At 38.6% G+C, this 19,514-nt stretch overlaps 1 protein-coding gene across 1 annotated transcript in view; it reads left to right on the top strand.

The window, feature by feature from the left end:
* IMPG1 (interphotoreceptor matrix proteoglycan 1) overlaps window positions 1–19,514 on the top strand; it is a gene marked incomplete at its 5' end in the record, with an annotated part of 93,632 nt that overhangs the window by 8,654 nt on the left and 65,464 nt on the right. Inside the window, 5 exons of the mRNA XM_084624917.1 lie at window positions 6,048–6,281; window positions 11,861–12,027; window positions 12,264–12,292; window positions 16,912–16,979; window positions 19,084–19,175. Coding sequence (XP_084481043.1) covers window positions 6,048–6,281; window positions 11,861–12,027; window positions 12,264–12,292; window positions 16,912–16,979; window positions 19,084–19,175 — 590 coding nt within the window. The remainder of the gene's footprint in view (window positions 1–6,047; window positions 6,282–11,860; window positions 12,028–12,263; window positions 12,293–16,911; window positions 16,980–19,083; window positions 19,176–19,514) is intronic.

Below are 19,514 nucleotides of genomic sequence, written 5' to 3'. Positions count from 1 at the left end.
TTATGGTCCTATGATTCTATGATAAGATTTATGGGGCCATGATCTCTATGTTGGATACTGCTCCCCAACACACTTAGGGTGTTTTGGGTTGTTGTTTTTTTTTTGGGGGGGGGGGGAAGGAATTGGCAAGGGAAGTTGAGACAGCATTAAAATTATCTACCATGAGGGAATCACTGCAGGTTTATGGAAATACACTGTAGCAGAAAATGGCCATCCTCCAGCCCAGGGTTAGATTAAGGCATTTGTAGTATAGGCCTATGCCCATGGTCCCAGATCCTGGAATCGTGATTACTTCAGACTCTCACTTTTAATTTTTTTTTAAGATCAGTTTTTATCCCTCATTTTTCTAAGCAAAAGCTTGGAAATATGACCCAAGTGTAGCCAATATACGTTACCTGTGTGAATTGGCAGATAGCCCAAAACAATAGCACCAAGATGCATAAACAGCACCATACATTTCACTATGGGGTGTTAAGCCTAGGACCCACCACTCTGGGGGCCCTGCCAATAGACCTGAGCAAAATACTGTATTTTTGTGGGCTCAGTCCATCAGCCAGAGCAAATAAACACACCCAAATGCTGGGATAAGTACTGGGAAACCCCTTCTAACACACCTGTTTTTCCCAAAAGGAGGAGGCCTGTGCTGTCACTCCTAAGCCAAAGAAGAATGTCCATGCTTACCGTCCCTGCCACCTGGGAAGATGAGGGGGGCCCTGACACTGCTGCTCCAAGTGGAGGGCTGGGTTGCATGGGTAGGGACCTGCATTGCCTTAATCTGGCCCCGTTCAGTCCTGACGCTTGTTCCCCTCATCAGTCCCATCCCCATGGAACTGGTGTAGAGGGACTCACAGGTGTCAGGACACACTGAAAGAGTGTGCTGCAGAGGCCCTGCCCACCACTGGCAGGTACCACCAGATTTGGTTCATGATTGCTCCCACTAGTGAATGGGAGTATGGTTCTAAATAAGAAGTCCAGCACTTGTCCTTTTATCTGTACCAATTGCACCTTATACGCTCTAATGCTCATATGTTAGCTTCTTTCTTCACATTATACTAATCAATCACTTCTAGAGAGCTGCTGATCTATTTTTAATTGTATGTTGTTATCCTTGCCTACTGCTACAGATATAAATATCAAATAGTGTACTGTGTTACTTGCTGTACACTTAATTCTTGGTATTGGGTGACCTAAACACATCGATAGGAAAGCTGTTGAAATAACTCATTTGGTAATTTTTTGTCAGTTTCTTTGTTACCAGTTACTGTTTTCTTCCTTGACTGAGTCTTGGGTTTTAATTAGTAATTAGTTTACTATGAAGGCAGTATGCCTCATTTATCAATCAAACCTTCCTCTCTACACTTGGAGAACATGCTCTTATATTACAGAGACTAACTTGCTTTTTTTTTTATTGATTTCAAACTTTGCTTTGATTTCAGGCAGTTCTTTTCTTTTCCTCCTGAATTATTCAAACTTTAACATTTTTGCTCTGATATCACCCTTTACTTTTCTATTCAAGCATTCACGATTTTGAAACTCTTCTCTTTGCAAATAACAAACTTTCTGGCATCTAGTCAAACTAAATGTCGTATTCTGAATTAAGCCAGTAGCATAATGCAGTCATGTGGGTATATTTTGCAGACCTTAAAAAGCAAAAATGAGAACTAGGAGAAACAGGTAGTATTGGAAGTCAAAAATAAGGATATATTTATAAAAGGACATCCACTGTAATAATAGGAAAGCAACCATGGATGCAATCTCCTTGCTCCTCTCTTTAGAAAAGAATCCCACTGACCTACTCCATGAAGTTTTTAAATTTCTTTTTTTTTTTTAGGAGTTCTGTTAAATAGCCACATACTCTCCTTTTACCAACATGTAAATTAAGAGAGCTGGTTGGGAAATTTTTGATGAAATATTATTTTGTCAGAAAATGCTGATTTGTTGAAACAAACTTTTCACAGAAAAAGGTCAGTTTGACAAATTTCCCAACCCCAAAAATTTTTGAAAAAAAAATCAAAATTACCAAAAGGTTTTGTTTCAACATTTTTGAAACAAAAGATTCTGATTTTCCTGTTCAGGACCATCATAGTTTGAGAATCTGTGTTGTAACTGTCTGAGATCAGGACTGGGGGAACAGGGATTCCTGATTTTAAATACCCGCACTGAAACTAACTCCCGCCTTGGCCCTCGTAAAGCCACTTTGCCTGTCTTCCTCAATTATGCCATCTGGAAAATGGGGGAATTATACCCACCTCCTTCACAGGGTAGTTAGTGAGGATTAGTTAAACATTTGTAAAGCATTACATAAACACTTAAAGTTTATTATTAAAAAGTCACCATACTGTGCCCGATGTCTGCTTTCCTAAACTAGAATTATCATAACAAAATAAAAACCATCTTCCATACATCTCCTGAAGGTAAAACTGGTACAAATGCCTTTGCCAATTAACAGGTCTAAACAAAAGGGCAAAAGAATTGTGTAGGGCAAGGGTCTTATGTATACACACAACAGTGAAAAATATCCTTGCCCCAAAAATGCTTTGCTTTAAATTAAAATAAATTCCCATATTCCTGGGATTCCTTGGGACGTGGTTTCTTCAAAAAGTGTTCTGGGTACTGGGCTTAATAAATATACAATATAAAATTGGGATGATCTGAGTGTACTTAGATATAAAGGGGGCTGGGGGGAGAAAGAGACCGGGTAGACTACAGCTTATAGGCACATCACCACCTGGCAAAAGACTTGTTATGTATAAGTGTATATTTTTATTCAACAGAAGGAGATAAAGATGCACACAGAAACAAGCTGCATAATCCAATGACACATATTCAAGCATGTAAAATGTTTAAGCCATTTAGATGCTTGTGCCCTTTGGTGAAAATTTCTCAGGTCTATAATTGACAGTTTCCACTAAAGCAGAGGGAGAACAGAGGTCTAAACAAGCATTTCTATCCACAGAGAGTTTGCTCTTCAATTAGCATTCAGTAAAATTCTGGGAAACATTATGAAGAGACAGTGGGTTTTCTAAGTCAAGTTTTATAGAGGTTTGACAAGAGAGTGAGCTCACAAGTTCATATAGTAGGAGTCAAAAAGGAATAGGGTCACCTATAAGATGCAAATAAGGTGAAATTCATCCATTTATGCACAGCCCATGCAAAACCCTCTCCCCCCATTCAGGTCCCACAGTGCCCGTGTGTGTGGAAGGGGGAGATTGTGGCTGGAGTAGCTATAGCAGAGAAAGATTACTCCTGTCCTGAATAGGCAAGCAGAGCATGGGCTATTGGAGGTGGGTCAGGAGGGTGAGTACATGTAAGTACAATGTAAGTACAGCAGCCTAAATCCCAATCTTTGCATAGGTGGCACAGAGGAGCTGCAGTCACTATTCCAGCTTTGAAAGGAGATTCTCCATCATAATACTCTTGTAAATAGAATGGTTATTAATTCAAGCTAATGCCACAGGGTCAAATCCTGGGGAAGAAGCAAATCCTTCGTGGAAGGTCTTTGCTTCATACAAAAGCTATCATGGACTTAGTGACAAAATCCTCCGTCCCAGCTGGTCAGATGGCCTGTGCATCTGGGCCATAACCACAAATACAGCATGTGGGGTGGAGCAGAAAACATAGCCTCCTGCTCTCCCCTCTGTGTGGGCTTTTGGCCTCACCCAGCATATCTCATCCTTGCAGAGGAGCTTGCACAGACCTGCGTTGGAGATCTTACTGGGGTGGAATCTTCCTGCAATGAGATTTCCACTGTTGTTACTGCCACAGGATGTATCAGTATTTGGCCCATTATGGTTTCTGGTAGCCCTTGACAGCCTTTGAATGGAGCAAAATCCTTTCATGCTGTCTCATCTTTATCAATCATAACTGGGCACCATTAAAAATATAACTGTGTATTATTGGTTTGCACCCTGAATGTGGAAACATTAATTCATTCATAAGCTGTGGTGAGTCCAAGGACAGGTAAAATATATCAGAAGCACCAATCTATCCCTTTCTGTCTTGCCCCTGTCATTTCTTCAGAATATTTTCCATCTTTTTGCTCATTTGCTTTGGCACATGTCAACAACACATTGATACAAATATTTACATGATAATAAGTGAACTGCAGTGATTTGATATGACAAATGTTACATTACTGTATCCTCATTTTCACCAACAATAGCCATGTACATGAGGAAAGCCTCTTCCATCTCCAGATTTTCCATCCCTTTTTGCCACGTCCAGTATTTCTGCTACTCATTTCCTATCCATTTCCACCCCATTTTTTCTGCAAGACTGTAATTCACTGAGTTCCAAATTGTCAAAGTGATGTTATCATCCTTATTTTAATCTGTCTAAAAACAACTGACATAATTTCAGTGGTGCTGGAAGGTACTGGTGGGGTGCTGCCACACCTCCTGTCTTGAAATAGTATTAACAAACACCAACTACATGGTTTCCATCATGAGTACCCTCACTATAAAAATTGTTCCAATACCCTGCCTAATTTTGTACTATTTGTTTTAGGCAATTTCTTCAAATTCACAGGAAAACAGACTTGCTTTGTTTTACTCTTAATTTTCCAATAATCTGATTTTCTTGTAAATGTGGTGTCTTGGTTTATCACTTTCTCCTCCACTTAGAAAGTCTGAACATTTTCCAAACGCATTTGTTGTTTGCAGCCAATTCATCAGCATCCAGGCTACATGCACATTATGTCACCCTCTTATTTTCTGCCTCAAAAATTTTTCCAGTTATCTACAGAATTCATCCCTTCCTTTTCACAGCAGTTCTTTCAACTAACAATTTATTTTTTTTAAATTTATGACTAAAGAATATATCAGGCCTATGAAAATGCATCAAAAGTATCCTTAAAAGTGCATTTTAACATCAACATTATAATTTATGCAGCATTAAAGAACAGAATCTAAAATACACCAATTGCTTCACCCAAGGGCTTCTTCATTATCTTCATCAAAAGGCTACTTTGTCAGCTCACTAAAGTTTATAGATTAGACCTTATTTTTACTCTGTTAAACTTTTTAAAATCAAACTTGAATTGCTGTGTTGTATGATAACGTGTTGGATATAATGTAGAAATGGGACAAATGTCCTGAAGAACTGTGGGTCATTCAGAATATAGAGGTATTTGCTAACCTGCGGATAAGTTGAGCGTATTTTGTCACCCTGGAAGCACTACCATTCCTTATAGATATTATTCTCCATAAGGCAACACTGAGTAACTGGGGATATGACTTTATGCTAACATCTACTATTCACTACAAAGGTTCTTATCACCTCTGTAGTGCCTTCCATCCAAGGATCTAAATGATTATGAAACCTTATTTAAGTACAGCAAGCAATGTTCATCCTCATTTTTCTCATGAGAAAATTAAGGCACACAGAGATTAAGGGTTAAATTAGCAAAAGCACCTGAAGTGACTTTCAATGAAACTGAGGTTCCCAAAGCCTAGATTTTTAAAGGTATTTAGGTACCTACAGGTGCCTACTGGGATTTTCAAAATAACTAGGCACTTAAATCAAGGTGAATTGGCACCTAATCAGTTAGGCACTTTTGAAAATCCCACTAGCCACCTATATGAATCTTTAGGCATCTAAATACCTTTAAAAATATGACCCTACATGCCTACATCACTTTTTGAAATGGGACTTAGGCTGCTAAGTCACTTTGGCCCAGATCCTCAAAGCTATTCAGGCACCTAACTCCCATTGAATTAGGCCCCTAAATACCTTTGTGGATCTGGGCCTTAGGTGCTTTAGAAAATTTTACCTTTAGTGTTCTCAAGGTCACACAATGAGCTAGTCAGAGTGGAGAATAGAAATCAGATATCCTGACTCCCAGTTCTATGGTCGGATCACAAGTCCGTACCCATATCAGCCTGTTTGTTGACCTGTTCACAGTAATGTAGGTAATTGAGAACCCTAGTGTTTGGTGTTTAAGATAACATATTGAAAATAGACCAAAACCTATAGTACATACAGACAGTCCACATACTGTGTGTTTATTTATTCATTCATGTCTCTCTCTATTATTTTACCCCTTACAGAAATCCCTAATAAAATAAATCGTAATGAAGCCAAACAGCTTGCAGATGACTCAGGGTCAGATAAAACAGAAAGAACAACAAAGAGGTCCAGAGTGTCAACCATCAGGAGGATATTTGATATGGCAAAGCATCGAACAAAGAGGTCATCTATTTTCCCAACTGGTGTGAAAATCTGTCCACAAGAATCAGTGAAGCAGGTTTTAGCCAGCCATCAAGCTTATTATCGGTTAAGAGGTGAGAGGATGATTGCACCACATATTCTTTTCTTGTGAATCTTTCCTTTAATTTAAGAAACCCAACAATAGCCCTTTGTCACTCTGTTGTTCTCTAGTACTGGGCAGAAAACTTGGCACTTACTCTTTTGTGAGACTGGGGAACAGTTGCAGGTACATCACAGTACAGTGGTGGCACAAGGTATGAGCAATCATGAGTGATGCAAACAAGAGATACTAAGTTGCTATCACAATCTCCAAGGAAGTTACAATGTGTTCTTGTTTAGTTGATGATAAAAACCAAATAATGGGTGCACTAACCGGTGGAAAAAGGCCACCTTTTAAAAAGATGTAGCAGATGCCACAGGTTTAATGCCTCCTTCCACCGCTGCTCACAAATGCTCCTCTCCTCACTCCCTCCAGCACAGCACAAATTCTAGAAATACTAGTCTGGTTGTAAACAAGCACTTAAATTACAGTAGAACCCCGTTTATCTGAGCCTCCATTATCTAGCTCTTTGCATTAACCAAACCACCAGTCACCCAAGGCTGACAGGGGTGGGGCTAGAGCGGTCAGCCCAGGGCGGGTGGGGCTCTGGCTTTAAAAATAAGGGATGGAAAGGTCTTTGCCAATTCTCCTGATTATCCAAATGTTTGAATATCTGATCTGGTCCGAGTCCCAGATAGATCAGAAAAACTGGGTTCCACTGTGTGTTATTGTTGATTAGGTTATGATAGTGTTCAAAATGTTCTAGGCACTCTCCAAACACAGAACTAGACACAATCTCTGCTCTGGAGAATTTACAGTTTTTAAAAACATTTTGTCACTCTAAATAGCCATTCTGCCTTTTATGTATTTTCTAGCTAAATAGATGCAAGTGACTTGTAAGCACTGTTTTCCTGCTGGAGCAGAACGGTGCATGTGCAAATAACACAGCCACCACTGAAGACCTTGGTTCAAATCTTAATCCCAAATGTACTTTGTTGTAGGTTACAAATTAAACTGGGTTGAGTGGTTTTAGCTTAGTTCATATTGAACATTTATCCAGGTAACAGAATGAACACACCAAGAGCCTGATCCAAAGCTCATCGAAATAAATGGAAAGATTCCCATCCAGCTCCATGGTCTTTGAAACACACAGTAAAAATAAAGAGAGAGAGAGAGAGAGGTTTACAAATAATCTGAAAATAGAAAAAAAAAGGATTCCTCTTTAGAAAATGCATGTCCTCCAGTGAAGGAGCACAGGAACTACCAGGTGTGACTTAAGGGACCAACCACATCGTGTGAATAGTAAACAATGAATGCTCATTAGTAAGCTACTCATTCAGGGCCAGATTCTGCCCCCCTAACTCCCACTAAGTAATACATTACTCAGCAGGTGCTGCTTACAAAAAAATGGTACTATTCCATCCGAGTATAATGTGGCAGAACATAGCTCTAAATGATTGCAAATAAGGAACCAATCAGTCAAAAGGACAACCTGCACAATGGCAATTCATGGACAGAAAAAAGGACTAACTTAATTAGGTAAATTATTCACTGTTAATGTGACTATCTCTAGTCAGAGGACAGGCTCAGCGCTGGAAGGGCAGATGTTTCACAACTTATTATTGAGGTGTATTGGCACAGCAGTGCAAGCATGTTTGCACAGTGCATACCTACACTAGCTTTGAGAATAGCCATTTTTGTCACTGACTATTAATTTTAGAGACCCTGAGGTTTTAGATAGTGTAGGCAATTTTCACCTGCAGTTACTGAAATTATCAGATATTAAAAGTGAAATCTCCATCTTACAGTTATAAAAGATTCAAAAATAGATCTGGAACTGCTGAAAGATACAGCTTTGAAATTGCTGAGAAGTTCCATGCTAAAAGTATGCTACATTTTGAAAATGTTTGAATTCCTTTTCCTCTGAAGGGCTCAGACTTGAAATATACATTTTAAGTAGTCTGAGCTTTCATTCTGTGTGTGCACCATCTTTTCACAAAGCCAAATATTTAGCTGGATTTGGTGACACTGAAAGTAATGAACAATGGACTCATCCAACAGATAATGAATGAAGCAATCATCCCAAAACAGGGAGGGAGGAAGTTCAGAGAAAGAAAAATAACAGTGCAATAGCCACTGTGTTCATAAATCTCAGAACCATTTTGTATTTCAAGCAACATTAGAGATGATATATAGTGTTTAAGATATGTGATCCTTTAAATATTAATTGCCACATCAGTCACATAACAAAGATAAAAAGAACAGGAGTACTTGTGGCACCTTAGAGACTAGCAAATTTATTTGAGCATAAGCTTTCGTGGGCTAAAACCCACTTCATCAGATGCATGCAGTGGAAAATACAGTTGGAAGATAGATAGATATACACAGAAAACATGAAACAATGGGTGTTCTCTGTGTGTGTACATAAAATCTCCCCACTGTTTTTTCCACTGCATGGATCTGATGAAATGAGCTGTAACTCACGAAAGCTTATGCTCAAATAAATTTGTTAATTGCTAAGGTGCCACAAGTACTCCTTTTCTTTTTAAGGATACAGACTAACACGCTGCTACTCTGAAACATAACAAAGATAGATGCTCTCAGACCAGAGTATGTATTACCAGAATCAGTTGTAAGTTTAATGGGACACTTTGCAAAGTGAGAGATGCCTGATCTCTGTAACCCATGCAGAACATTCTGGGCAAGAGGAGGGGTTGGCATCTGCGCAGGGATTGAGGCACTTATCAACGGAGTTGGGGTGCCAGTCACTAATAGGGGTGTGGATTAGGTGATTATCTTTGTGGATCCATGAACAGTTGGGCCCCCAACTTCATCTTACAAGGTAGAAGAGTACAATCAAAAGCTGTAGGTGTTTGCTGCGTAGAAGTGCTAAGAGAATGGGGCCCTGCTGAATCACACACTTATATGTTCCTTATCTTCTTCTGTGTTTGGGGAACTTCCAAAATCTTTTCACCAGACCTCCACCCTCAGCTCATTCAAATCACCTCTAAAAACTCACTTCTGCAGCATTGCCTACAAAAGTCATGCCCAGATTCATAAAAAAAATTAAACCAATAGAATGTATGTCTGAGTAAGCTTGCTGTTTTATTAGTATAACCCATCTGCTTCCTCCTCTCTCCCTGCTGCATGTTATGCTCCTCACTTGTCCACCGTTTAATATGCAAGCTCCTTGGGGCAAGGACCTTACTTCTATATATTGCTTGTGAAGTGCATAGCACATTTGTGGATACTAGCAAATAAATAAAAATGTATGGGGCCAGCCCCAAATATAAACTAGTTTACAAAATATTACAGTTAAATTTCATGGCTTTCTTGTATAAGGAGAGAGTAAATAGTCTATATAGACAGATGCATGTCTTCTGCTGAACATCAGGTTGGCGGGGTGGGGAGGGAGAGAGACCTCACATCATATCATTAATTGCTGGAGACAGCTAAGAGAATCCATTAAGTAGAGCTGCTGTCAGAGCCATTCCTGAGTGCCATGTGATTTTTAGCCCACTGAGCTCTGCTTCTGAAATCTCCATCCCCATTTTTTTTCCTTCTTGTGCTCACTTTTATTTTCCCAAATGATACAGAACAGCAGTGGTTGTTCCACAATGGAGATACCCATCTCTTTCCTGCCTGCTGCAGCTTGGCATGTAATTTGGTGATTCATCACCGTGGAGTTGTTACTTAACATTTAACAAACAAACCTGTACACATGTACAAAGAGAAAGAAAACACTGTTGTTTCCAAGGGGCTTTTACCTAAACTAAGTAATTCAGTTTTTCTGGAGGTGCTTTGGGAAACAAGGAGAAAGGTACACAGTTTTAAACATCAGAGTTCACTACTCCTATGACTGAGAGATTTAATTTCTCTTTTTTCTGGTTTTGAAAAAGCTTAACTCACTCAAAAGCTCCATCTTAGAATATCAGCAATGCTCTTGAATAAGAAGAACACTGGGACAAATTCATCCCTGGTGTAATTGCAGTGAAGTCAATGGAGTTACACCACAGTTGAACATGATACACTGTGTTGGGCTGGAATTTCTCTCCACAACCTCTTCCACTTGCTTCCCGAGAAATTAGCTCAAATCTGGACTCGTCACTGAGTTTGTATTTTTTTTTTTATTGGCATACAGCAATATTACACGGAGGTGATTAAGCTCAAATGCAGCTGGTTGGGTATAGCAGTTTACCACATCTCCGAAGCACATAATAATAAATCAGATTATATACCTATTCTAAAACACACTAATGCATGCGCATTACATTTTACATTGTATCACACTTTATAACTGCCTTACTAATTTTTGGTTTCAGAGTAGCAGCCGTGTTAGTCTGTATCCGCAAAAAGAAAAGGAGTACTTGTGGCACCTTAGAGACTAACAAATTTATTTGAGCATAAGCTTTCATGAGCTACAGCTTCTCCAGGTACCTCCCCTGAAGCTCCCATTGGCCGGGAACTGGCAGGGGTGGAGGTGCTGAGGGGAACTGGTACTCTTCTGGCTCTGTCAATCTGTTTCTTCACTTCAGCAGGTGAGTATTGTAGTTGTAAGAACGCTTGATAGAGATCTTGTAGGTGTTTGTCTCTGTCTGAGGGGTTGAAGCAAATGTGGTTGTATCGTAGAGCTTGGCTGTAGACAATGGATCGTGTGGTGTAGTCTGGATGAAAGCTGGAGGCATGTAGGTAGGCATAGCAGTCAGTAGGTTTCCGGTATAGGGTGGTGTTTATGTGACCATCGCTTATTAACACCGTAGTGTTCAGGAAGTGGATCTCTTGTTTGGACTGGTCCAGGCTGAGGTTGATGGTGGGATGGAAATTGTTGAAATCATTCTGGAATTCCTCAAGGGCTTCTTTTCCATGGGTCCAGATGATGAAGATGTCATCAATGTAGCGCAAGTAGACTAAGGGCATTCGGGGACAAGAACTGAGGAAGCATTGTTCTAAGTCAGCCATAAAAATGTTGGCATACTGTGGAGCCATGCAGGTACCCATAGCAGTGCTGCTGATTTGAAGGTCTACATTGTCCCCAAATGTGAAATAGTTATGGGTGAGGACAAAGTCACAAAGTTCAGCCATCAGGTTTGCCATGACATAATGTCGCTAAGGTGCCACAAGTACTCCTTTTCTTTTTACTAATTTTTGTAACCAATCCCTGTACAGAGCCTGAACCATCCACGGGCTGCAAAATATATTAATAAGCAAAGCTGCAGCTGCAAGCTTATCACACACTACTCTTCTTACTATTTCTTTATTTACTAACTACATGTATTTTACAAGGCCACTTGTGAATTTATGCTTTGTCCATTGTTAACATGTTTCCTTACTTCTATTTTCTTTCATTGTTCATGCAAGGCGTACACGTTGTAGCAAGAAAGTGCTTGCTAGCACTCAGAGGCTCAGTCCTTCAGTGTGAAGACAAATAAATATCAACTCAGATAAACAGGAAAACTGCAAAAAAAATATCTTCTGTTAAATTCACGGAATGAAAACAAAAAATCTGAAATGCAACAGAAAATTAGCTCTTGCTTTAAGAGTATGTGGAAGTTGGCCTGGAAGTTTTCTGTATCGTTTAGTACATCCATCCCTGACCCTGCTCTGCTTCTTCAGTCTGCCAGGAAGCTGTATGGGAAGCCTTTCGGATCTTTCTGGATCGGATTCCTGATACAAATGAATATCAGAACTGGGTCAATGCCTGCCAGCGAGAAACCTTCTGCATATTTGACATTGGCAAAAACTTCAGCAACTCCCAGGAACATCTGGAGATAATCCAACGGGTAAGAACGACTGAACTTTCTTTAGAAATGTGAAGATTTCCCAGATTCCATCCCTTAAATGTCATGCATAAGGGTAAGGACTAACATAGACAAGGGAGGGTGCACTGCACAAAATCAACATTCACTGGGTGAAAAAAAGTGGTGTTAACAATAAAGTAAACAGAAGGACTAACAGGCTTCTCGTGTTTGACTGAATACACCCACTGGTAAAAACTTTTTTTTTAATCTTTTTGCAGCGAGTAAAACATAGACCCTTCCAGGAAAGGTAAGTAAAGCAAAAGTAGAGTACTCGCCAGTTGATGCTACTGCCTTTTTTGAAAAAGGTATGTGCAGATATATGTGGATGTGAGAGAGTGCATGCATGTACAGAACCCCGGTGTGCACTGTGTGTAGTATATGTGAGACAGCTGTGTGTTTTGTACAATAATAGAGCGCCATATAATTAAGGTTGTGCAAAAATCTTAGCTAATACCTGTTTCCTTTGCAACATCACGAAAAATTCTCCTTGCTTAGTGTGACCATGAGGTTCAGATGAGGCCAAAGCCTCTGCTAGAATAGGTGTCATGAGAGAGTATGACTAACACACATACATACCCCAAAATTCTCTGCAAAACCTGAACGTTAAATAAAAAGAAGACAGAGAAAAGGAGAAATCTTTGGTGTGGGAAAAAGTCAGCCATTCTATGACTTGATTGTAGGGGTTCTAATCACTTTTGCTACATTCTACAAGAAAGTGCAAATCCTGTGCTTTAATTTAAAAAATTAAACATCAACATAATGAAGATATGCTTATCTCAGTGTTAACTGATGTTCAGCTATCCTGTAAATCCTACCATGCAGAAAATTGTCTCTACATAGGCTTTAAGAGCTTGTCTACACTGGGAAATTTATGGAAAGAGCTATTTCAGAATAATAGTGCTTTTTTCAGATTTAGCTTAATCCACTTCTAGAATAGCTATTTTGGTAAATTCCTAATCATAGACAAGCCCTAAATATAGCAGTTGGAGAAACTTAGCCCAACCCCATCCCAATCATCTCAGTTAAATGGGTCACCACTTGGGACCATCTGCAGACCAGCTTTATTAAGCGCAAGTGTTTGCTTTGATCCTTTTCTTTTTAACTAACCACCCCCGCACACACACAAATTAAAATGTAAAAACTATGTTAAAGGAACACCGTCGACTTAAAGTAAACTTATTTTTTGAAACGGACAAGCAATTTCCCATGATAACCTACTCAAATCCCCCTGCCAATCTTAGAGATTCTCAATAATCAAATTTTCCTATTTTTAAAGTTTTTCTCTTCCTATTGCTATGTGAAAGATACAGACAAACAACATGATGGCAACGATTAATTAACTTACTATATGAAAAGTGCAGTCAAATGCAACAGAAAACAAACTGAAAAATGTTTCTTCTTGAATCACTTTAAAATGATTGTATCCTTATCATGTCACTTGTAACCACAGAAGTAATATTTTTAAATTAAGGTTCTCCCTTTAACATGACGTTGAAGTTATGCAGTCATTGCCTTTTAAATACAAATCAGGATATGCAAAACTTAAGATTCTAACATAGCAACAGTAACTCAGTTATGTTGGATATATGTAACTTTTTCCATTTCTATTTTTCTGAGTTCATGTGTAGCTTAATATATTATTTGTTGTCATAAAAATATATTGCATAAAATATATAAGATGTACATAGCTGGTGAGTTCACATTGCTGTTGGAATCTTAAGCTTTGCAAAAAATTGTTGTGATTTTAACTGTTCAACTGTTTAATTTTTCACTAATGTTATTTTGCTATCTCTGTGTAGCTATACGGACCATGTATGTGCTGTGTACATATGAACATGCCTCAGGTGAAATCCTGGTCACATTGAAGTCAATGGCAAAATTCTTATTGACTTCAAGTGAAGCCAAGATTTTAGTCCTTGTGTGCATTTTCTTTATGAAGGGTATATATTTTAGTAGAGATACCTTTATTGTGTGTGTGTGTGTATGTAAAAGAAATGGCATGTTTCAATAAGATAAGATTTATTCCAATCATGATTTTTTTTAATTTGATTAAGAAGCAATTTAAATTATTGTTTTGAATGCTACAGTGAGTTGAAGCTCTTTCTGCCAGGATACAAAAATTGTTCATAGTTCACTAGAAGCCACAGAAAGAAGATGTATTATGCAATATATATGATATATTAGCTGAAAAGATAACCCTCACCCAGCTTCTTTCCATGCAGCTTAAAAATGAGTAGGTATTTATTACAGTCCTATCTAAGAGATGTAATGGTAGATGCTTGGCAGACAACAGACCATCACCAAAATTCAACGGGATAAACTCTAGAAAATTATGTATGGTGCATGAAAACTAAAGAAACATGTAGAGAAATGAGGAAAGGGTCGAACCTTGCTTAAAACTCCTCAGTAGAAACTGGGAAATTTATACGTCAATTTCAGGCATATCACTGCTATTGTGTATAATTTATTTATTTATAATATTTATTCATATTGAAAAACTCTAGGTACAATTCTATAACAGTTTTAATCCACTGAAATTCTATTAAAGTTAATGGAATACACTCACATAAAACCAGTGTAACAAAATAGAAGTTCAGGTCCTACGTTAAGAGAACATCAGGACTACAGGGTAAAACCCTCAAAAGGCTGAAAATGACAAAATTAAAGTTGCATGCTTAATTCTGCCCCCTTGTACGTAAATATTATGGTACAGTCTTAATCATGTAATTATCTGGTTGTTGAATTACTATAATATAATTTCATACAATTGTTTGTACAAGTAGATAATCATGTGTGGCAACTTGTAATATTTTTTCATTGTTATGAAATATTGTTATCATTGTCACAATGTCCTTAGTAATTTTGATTTAACTATTCTGAGTTTTCTGCTTTCTTAGGTATGTAGTTTAATAATGTAAGGCCTGATTAAATTCCCATTCACGTCTGTGCAAATGTCAGCAGCCACTCAGTACACATGGGCTGAAGTGGCTAATTATTAAGCTAATTTCCAATGCTCGCATGCACAGCACAACTTTCCTTATGTGCAGTTCAGAGGATGAGGCAGATAACAATTAAGTTATTTGTATTTCAGCTGAGTAATTTTAGCTGAAAATGTAGGTGGCCATGGCTCTATGCTATTAAACTTATTCTTTACTACTGAACTGTTTGGAGGAATGATTTCATGTACCTTTTATGGACTCTGTCAAGCACAGATTCGTACTCAATGCTAAAATATGCTACACATACATATCTAAGTATCCCACCATACACGATATTCAGAGAATGAGGCAAAGGATCTACTGTCCACCTCCTCTAATTTTTTCATGGTATAACTAAGTTATTAAGTTAGCTATTTGTGTATGTGCAGCATGACCTGCCTTGGCTACATATGCTAAGAGCTTAGTGTTGTCATCATTAACAAAATACTTTGCATATGCAATGTATTTTCTCTCACTCAGATCAATTTTCACCAGAACACTCCACTCATAGGCATTTCCTCCATAAAAACTATTTTCCCTCAATTTGGTGTATTCAATAGTGTTGTCACGTGACATCACAGCCACCATCCTTCCAGCCAAGGGAGATTGGACATATTGCTAGCATAGGATGTCATACTTCTTTTTTAGTTAAAAGAGTACCAGCAATTCAAAGCATATGTGAGGCATTTCCTCCTCTTTCCAGTCTAATCTTAGCTAGCTTGGGGAAAGAGACTTCTATTGAATTCAGACGTCCAGTTTGGTAGTACAAAAAACAGCCTCCATGTCACCAGAAATTATTTGAAATACCAATAATGTAAGATAGACCACTGGTAAAAAGTAATAGATATAATTCAGGCAGCCAGCTGGCAGAGTTAGATTAAGTCAGGACTTTGTGCTCTTAAACTCTGGTCATGCACAGATCTGGTGCGCTATCGAGGTGCCATTCCTGTGTTTGAAGAGAAGATGGGGTCAGAGCTGCAAAGTTCAGATCTGGATTTGAATTTAGACTTTCTCAAAGTTCTGGGGTATCCGGTTTTAGGCCTATCGTAGACAGGCCTATGATGTCTGGATCCAGATCTGAATCCAAACTTTCCTATAATTCAGGAAGGTTTTGATCACGGGATCTGGTTTAAGACCAGACCATTACGAGTTTAAAGGGGATCAATGACAGCCATCTGGCTGCCAGTGGTCTGACAACTGATTCTCACTACCCCCCTCCCACCCTCCTTAATTAGCCAGGAAAAATATAAGAGATATAGTATAGTCGGAGTCCAGTGGCTCCAAGATGAGAATTCTAAAGAGATGCTCAGACCATGCTTCATGTCATGACCAGCAAGGGAGAAAATATTTGGTTTAGAAAATATTCACGCACAGAGAGTTATTGACTTGGGGCCCAATCCAATTCTGACTTAAGTCAAAGGCAAAACTTTCACTGACTTCAGTCAGCAAAGAAACAAGCCCGAAACAGCTATTGTATGTATAATCTGACTATATGCTATTATCACATTTTAAAGGGCCCACTCTCTTTATGATTATTCATAGAATTAATGAAATTTCACAAGCAAGCTCATGTTAGGTGTGGTATTCATACAACTACATGGTGTATGCATATATCACATAATAGTTTCTTAGTGAAAGGAGGAATGTTATGCTGGAAAAAGGACATAAATATAAGTTCTAAAATTCCCAAATAAAAAAGCAATTGATTGCTCCACTGCCTTGTTTAGAATGTAATTAAATGTAATGTAATCAAAATATTACATTAAAAATAACTTCCTTTGTTTAAAACTGCATTTAATGTAGAAGCCAAAATTTCATTATATTCCTGCTGATAATGACACCGCATTCATGCTGGCCATTAAATCATTCCTTTCTATCTGATTAATAGGAAAGATGAAATATCTACGGAGAAGACAGGTGGCAAAAAGCTTGAGGACATTTCTTCCCTTTCTACAGGTAAAATTGAAACTGCTTGCCCATTAGCACAAAATTGGAAGAAACAATTACAGTTAGAATTTAGAAGGCTGTAATTTGGTGACTGCAACAAAAGTAAAAAATGTTCAGTTAGGTACAACCAAAAAAAAATGTGTTTTAGCAAAATGATCTATACTGAGAACATTAGGATTTCTGTGTAGTGTATCTGGACATTCAGACAAAAGAAACCATGACTCTAACTTGGTTTCTCACATTATTTTCCATTCCGATGGTGCACTTTCATAAACTTCACCTTTTCTAGTTTGATTTGCAGCCAATAAGATGTCACAGTGTTCATTTTGTTTCACTTATAAAACAATGTTTGGAGTTTGAGCTGTTGCATTTTGTTAGCCAAAATCAGCAGACTAGGATATACCAATACAATTCTTTATTTTCAAGTGACTAGCCAGAAAGTCATATTAATCAGCATATTAATTCAAGCTTTTATTTAAAAGGTGTGGCAAGAAAGAATGTTAGCAGGTGCAATGTGTTTCAAGCTTTGAAAAGAAGTTTTTTTTTTAAATGGTAAAATATTGAAATTAAAAACTGTAAATATTAGCAGCTTAGTGAAGTAAATGGTCAATCATTATATTTTCTTTATTGATTTGTGTATTATAGAAACTTCTTAAAAGTTACTTTAACCAAGGTGTTTCTAATATTACAAATTTATTTGCTTCCAATGGAAAATTCAAGTTTTTTTCGCTAAGCCTCTTATTACTTTAAATTGACTACTAGAGAAAGATATTAGTCTGTCATATGGAGCACCCTCCAGCAACACAGTGCAGCAGAACAGGTGTGCTGCCTCAGTTTCCCTCCTTCAGAAGACCAGTAACTCCACACCAGGCTCTCTCTGCCTCAATAACACCCCTGCTCCAAAAATTGTATAAAATAGTCCATAACAAAAGACCCAAAACATAGTCCATTTATCACCCCCAGTGCATGTATCACCCCACCACACACACACACACACACATCACACTTCAGCATTTTGCGTCACACCTGGGCCCTTTGTGGGTCTTCTCTTATCCTTCTCCCAGGACAACCACCCCCATCCTTCCAGCTGGAATGCAAGCCTGCTCTTCCCAGCAGAACGGCCTTTCTTCTTGCAGTTCATCCTCACCATCCACCACTTCCCCTGTTCTATTAACCTCTCAGATCTCAGACAGACCAAGAGGCAGGCCCTTCCACTGTTCCCCTAACTCCAGCTCTGCAGCGAGGAGACATCAGCAGGAAAGTCCCTCCGCTGCTCCCTTGCCTTAAGCTCTCTTTGGCCCTCAGCCTCAACTCTATGGCACACATGTTAGCATGCAACTCTGCTGCTTTCTGGCCTTCAGCCCTCTGGCCCTGTCTTGGGAAGTTAGCCATCAAATCGCTCTACTGCTCTCCTGCCTTTGGCCCTCCCCCAGGAACAATCTACTTCTTCCCGCAGGAACCTTCTACATTTTCCTTGTCCCTGGAAAGTTCTCACCTGCCAATCTCTCCCCTCTAAGGCCCACATGCCCTCTTTTAAGCCATTTGGGGGCAGCTTACCAGACACAGGTGCACTAGCTTCTTTCCTCTTAAAAAGCCAGTGTCACCCAGTGATACAGTCATAGAAACAAGGATTGCAAATGTAAAATCAAATATACACATTAATTTACCATGTAGTAAGGACATTTAGCAGAATATGTGTATTGTATGCCATTATATACATATATCCAAGTCCTCCGCTGTCCCTTGCCTTAAGCCCTCTTTAGCCCTCAGCTTCAGCTCTCTGGCTTAGAAGTTTGCAGAGTTAAACTCAGAGTTTAACTCTGCTTACAGTTACTCATATGCAAACCCACTGACTTTTATGATATTCATGAAAGGCCATATATTATGCACAGGAAAAAGACTTTCAGTCATGCCTTAATTCATTATCACATTTCAACAGCCCAAGCTTCTCCTCTCTCTCTCTCTCTCTCTCTCTCACACACACACACACAGGAAATTAGGAAGTGCATTTTCTGTCAGTTGGTAGCTAAGCAAAAGAGAAAGGTGACTTATTTTTGCCATTTTGCAAATGAATGTCCCTTTCTCACTTCCTTTTTATTTTGAATCCCAGCAGGTGCCCCTAACGTATCTCCACCTCCATATGCATCAGCTCCTAATGGCACACTACGCAACGAAATTGTCAATGACACAAAGACTCCTGTGAAGGTGAGGACGGTCTAATATCCTATTTACTATTGATTCACCTCTCTTTACAGTAACATGGCAAATAAATAAATAAATAAATGTTGTTTGTAGAACTCTGCAGTTCACAGCCGTTAGTGCTATTTTCTATTCACTTCAATTAAGATTCAAGGGTTTTATTAGCCTCTCTTCTATACGCTAATCATGAATAATGGTTCCTGCTCATGAGTGTCCAAAATATACAGACATTATAGTTCTTTGAAGCATAGTTCTCCCTCTTTTTCTTTGAATCAAGGATGTTAGGCCTAATTACACAATTTTGTAATCCCACTGTTTTATGTAAAAGCAGTGAAAATTCACACT

Source organism: Lepidochelys olivacea (genome assembly GCF_965140295.1).
Source record: "Lepidochelys olivacea isolate rLepOli2 genome assembly, chromosome: 3".
Lineage (NCBI taxonomy): Eukaryota > Metazoa > Chordata > Testudines > Cheloniidae > Lepidochelys > Lepidochelys olivacea.
The sequence above is the reverse complement of the archived record's forward strand: the minus strand, read 5'-3'. Positions and strand labels throughout refer to the sequence as shown.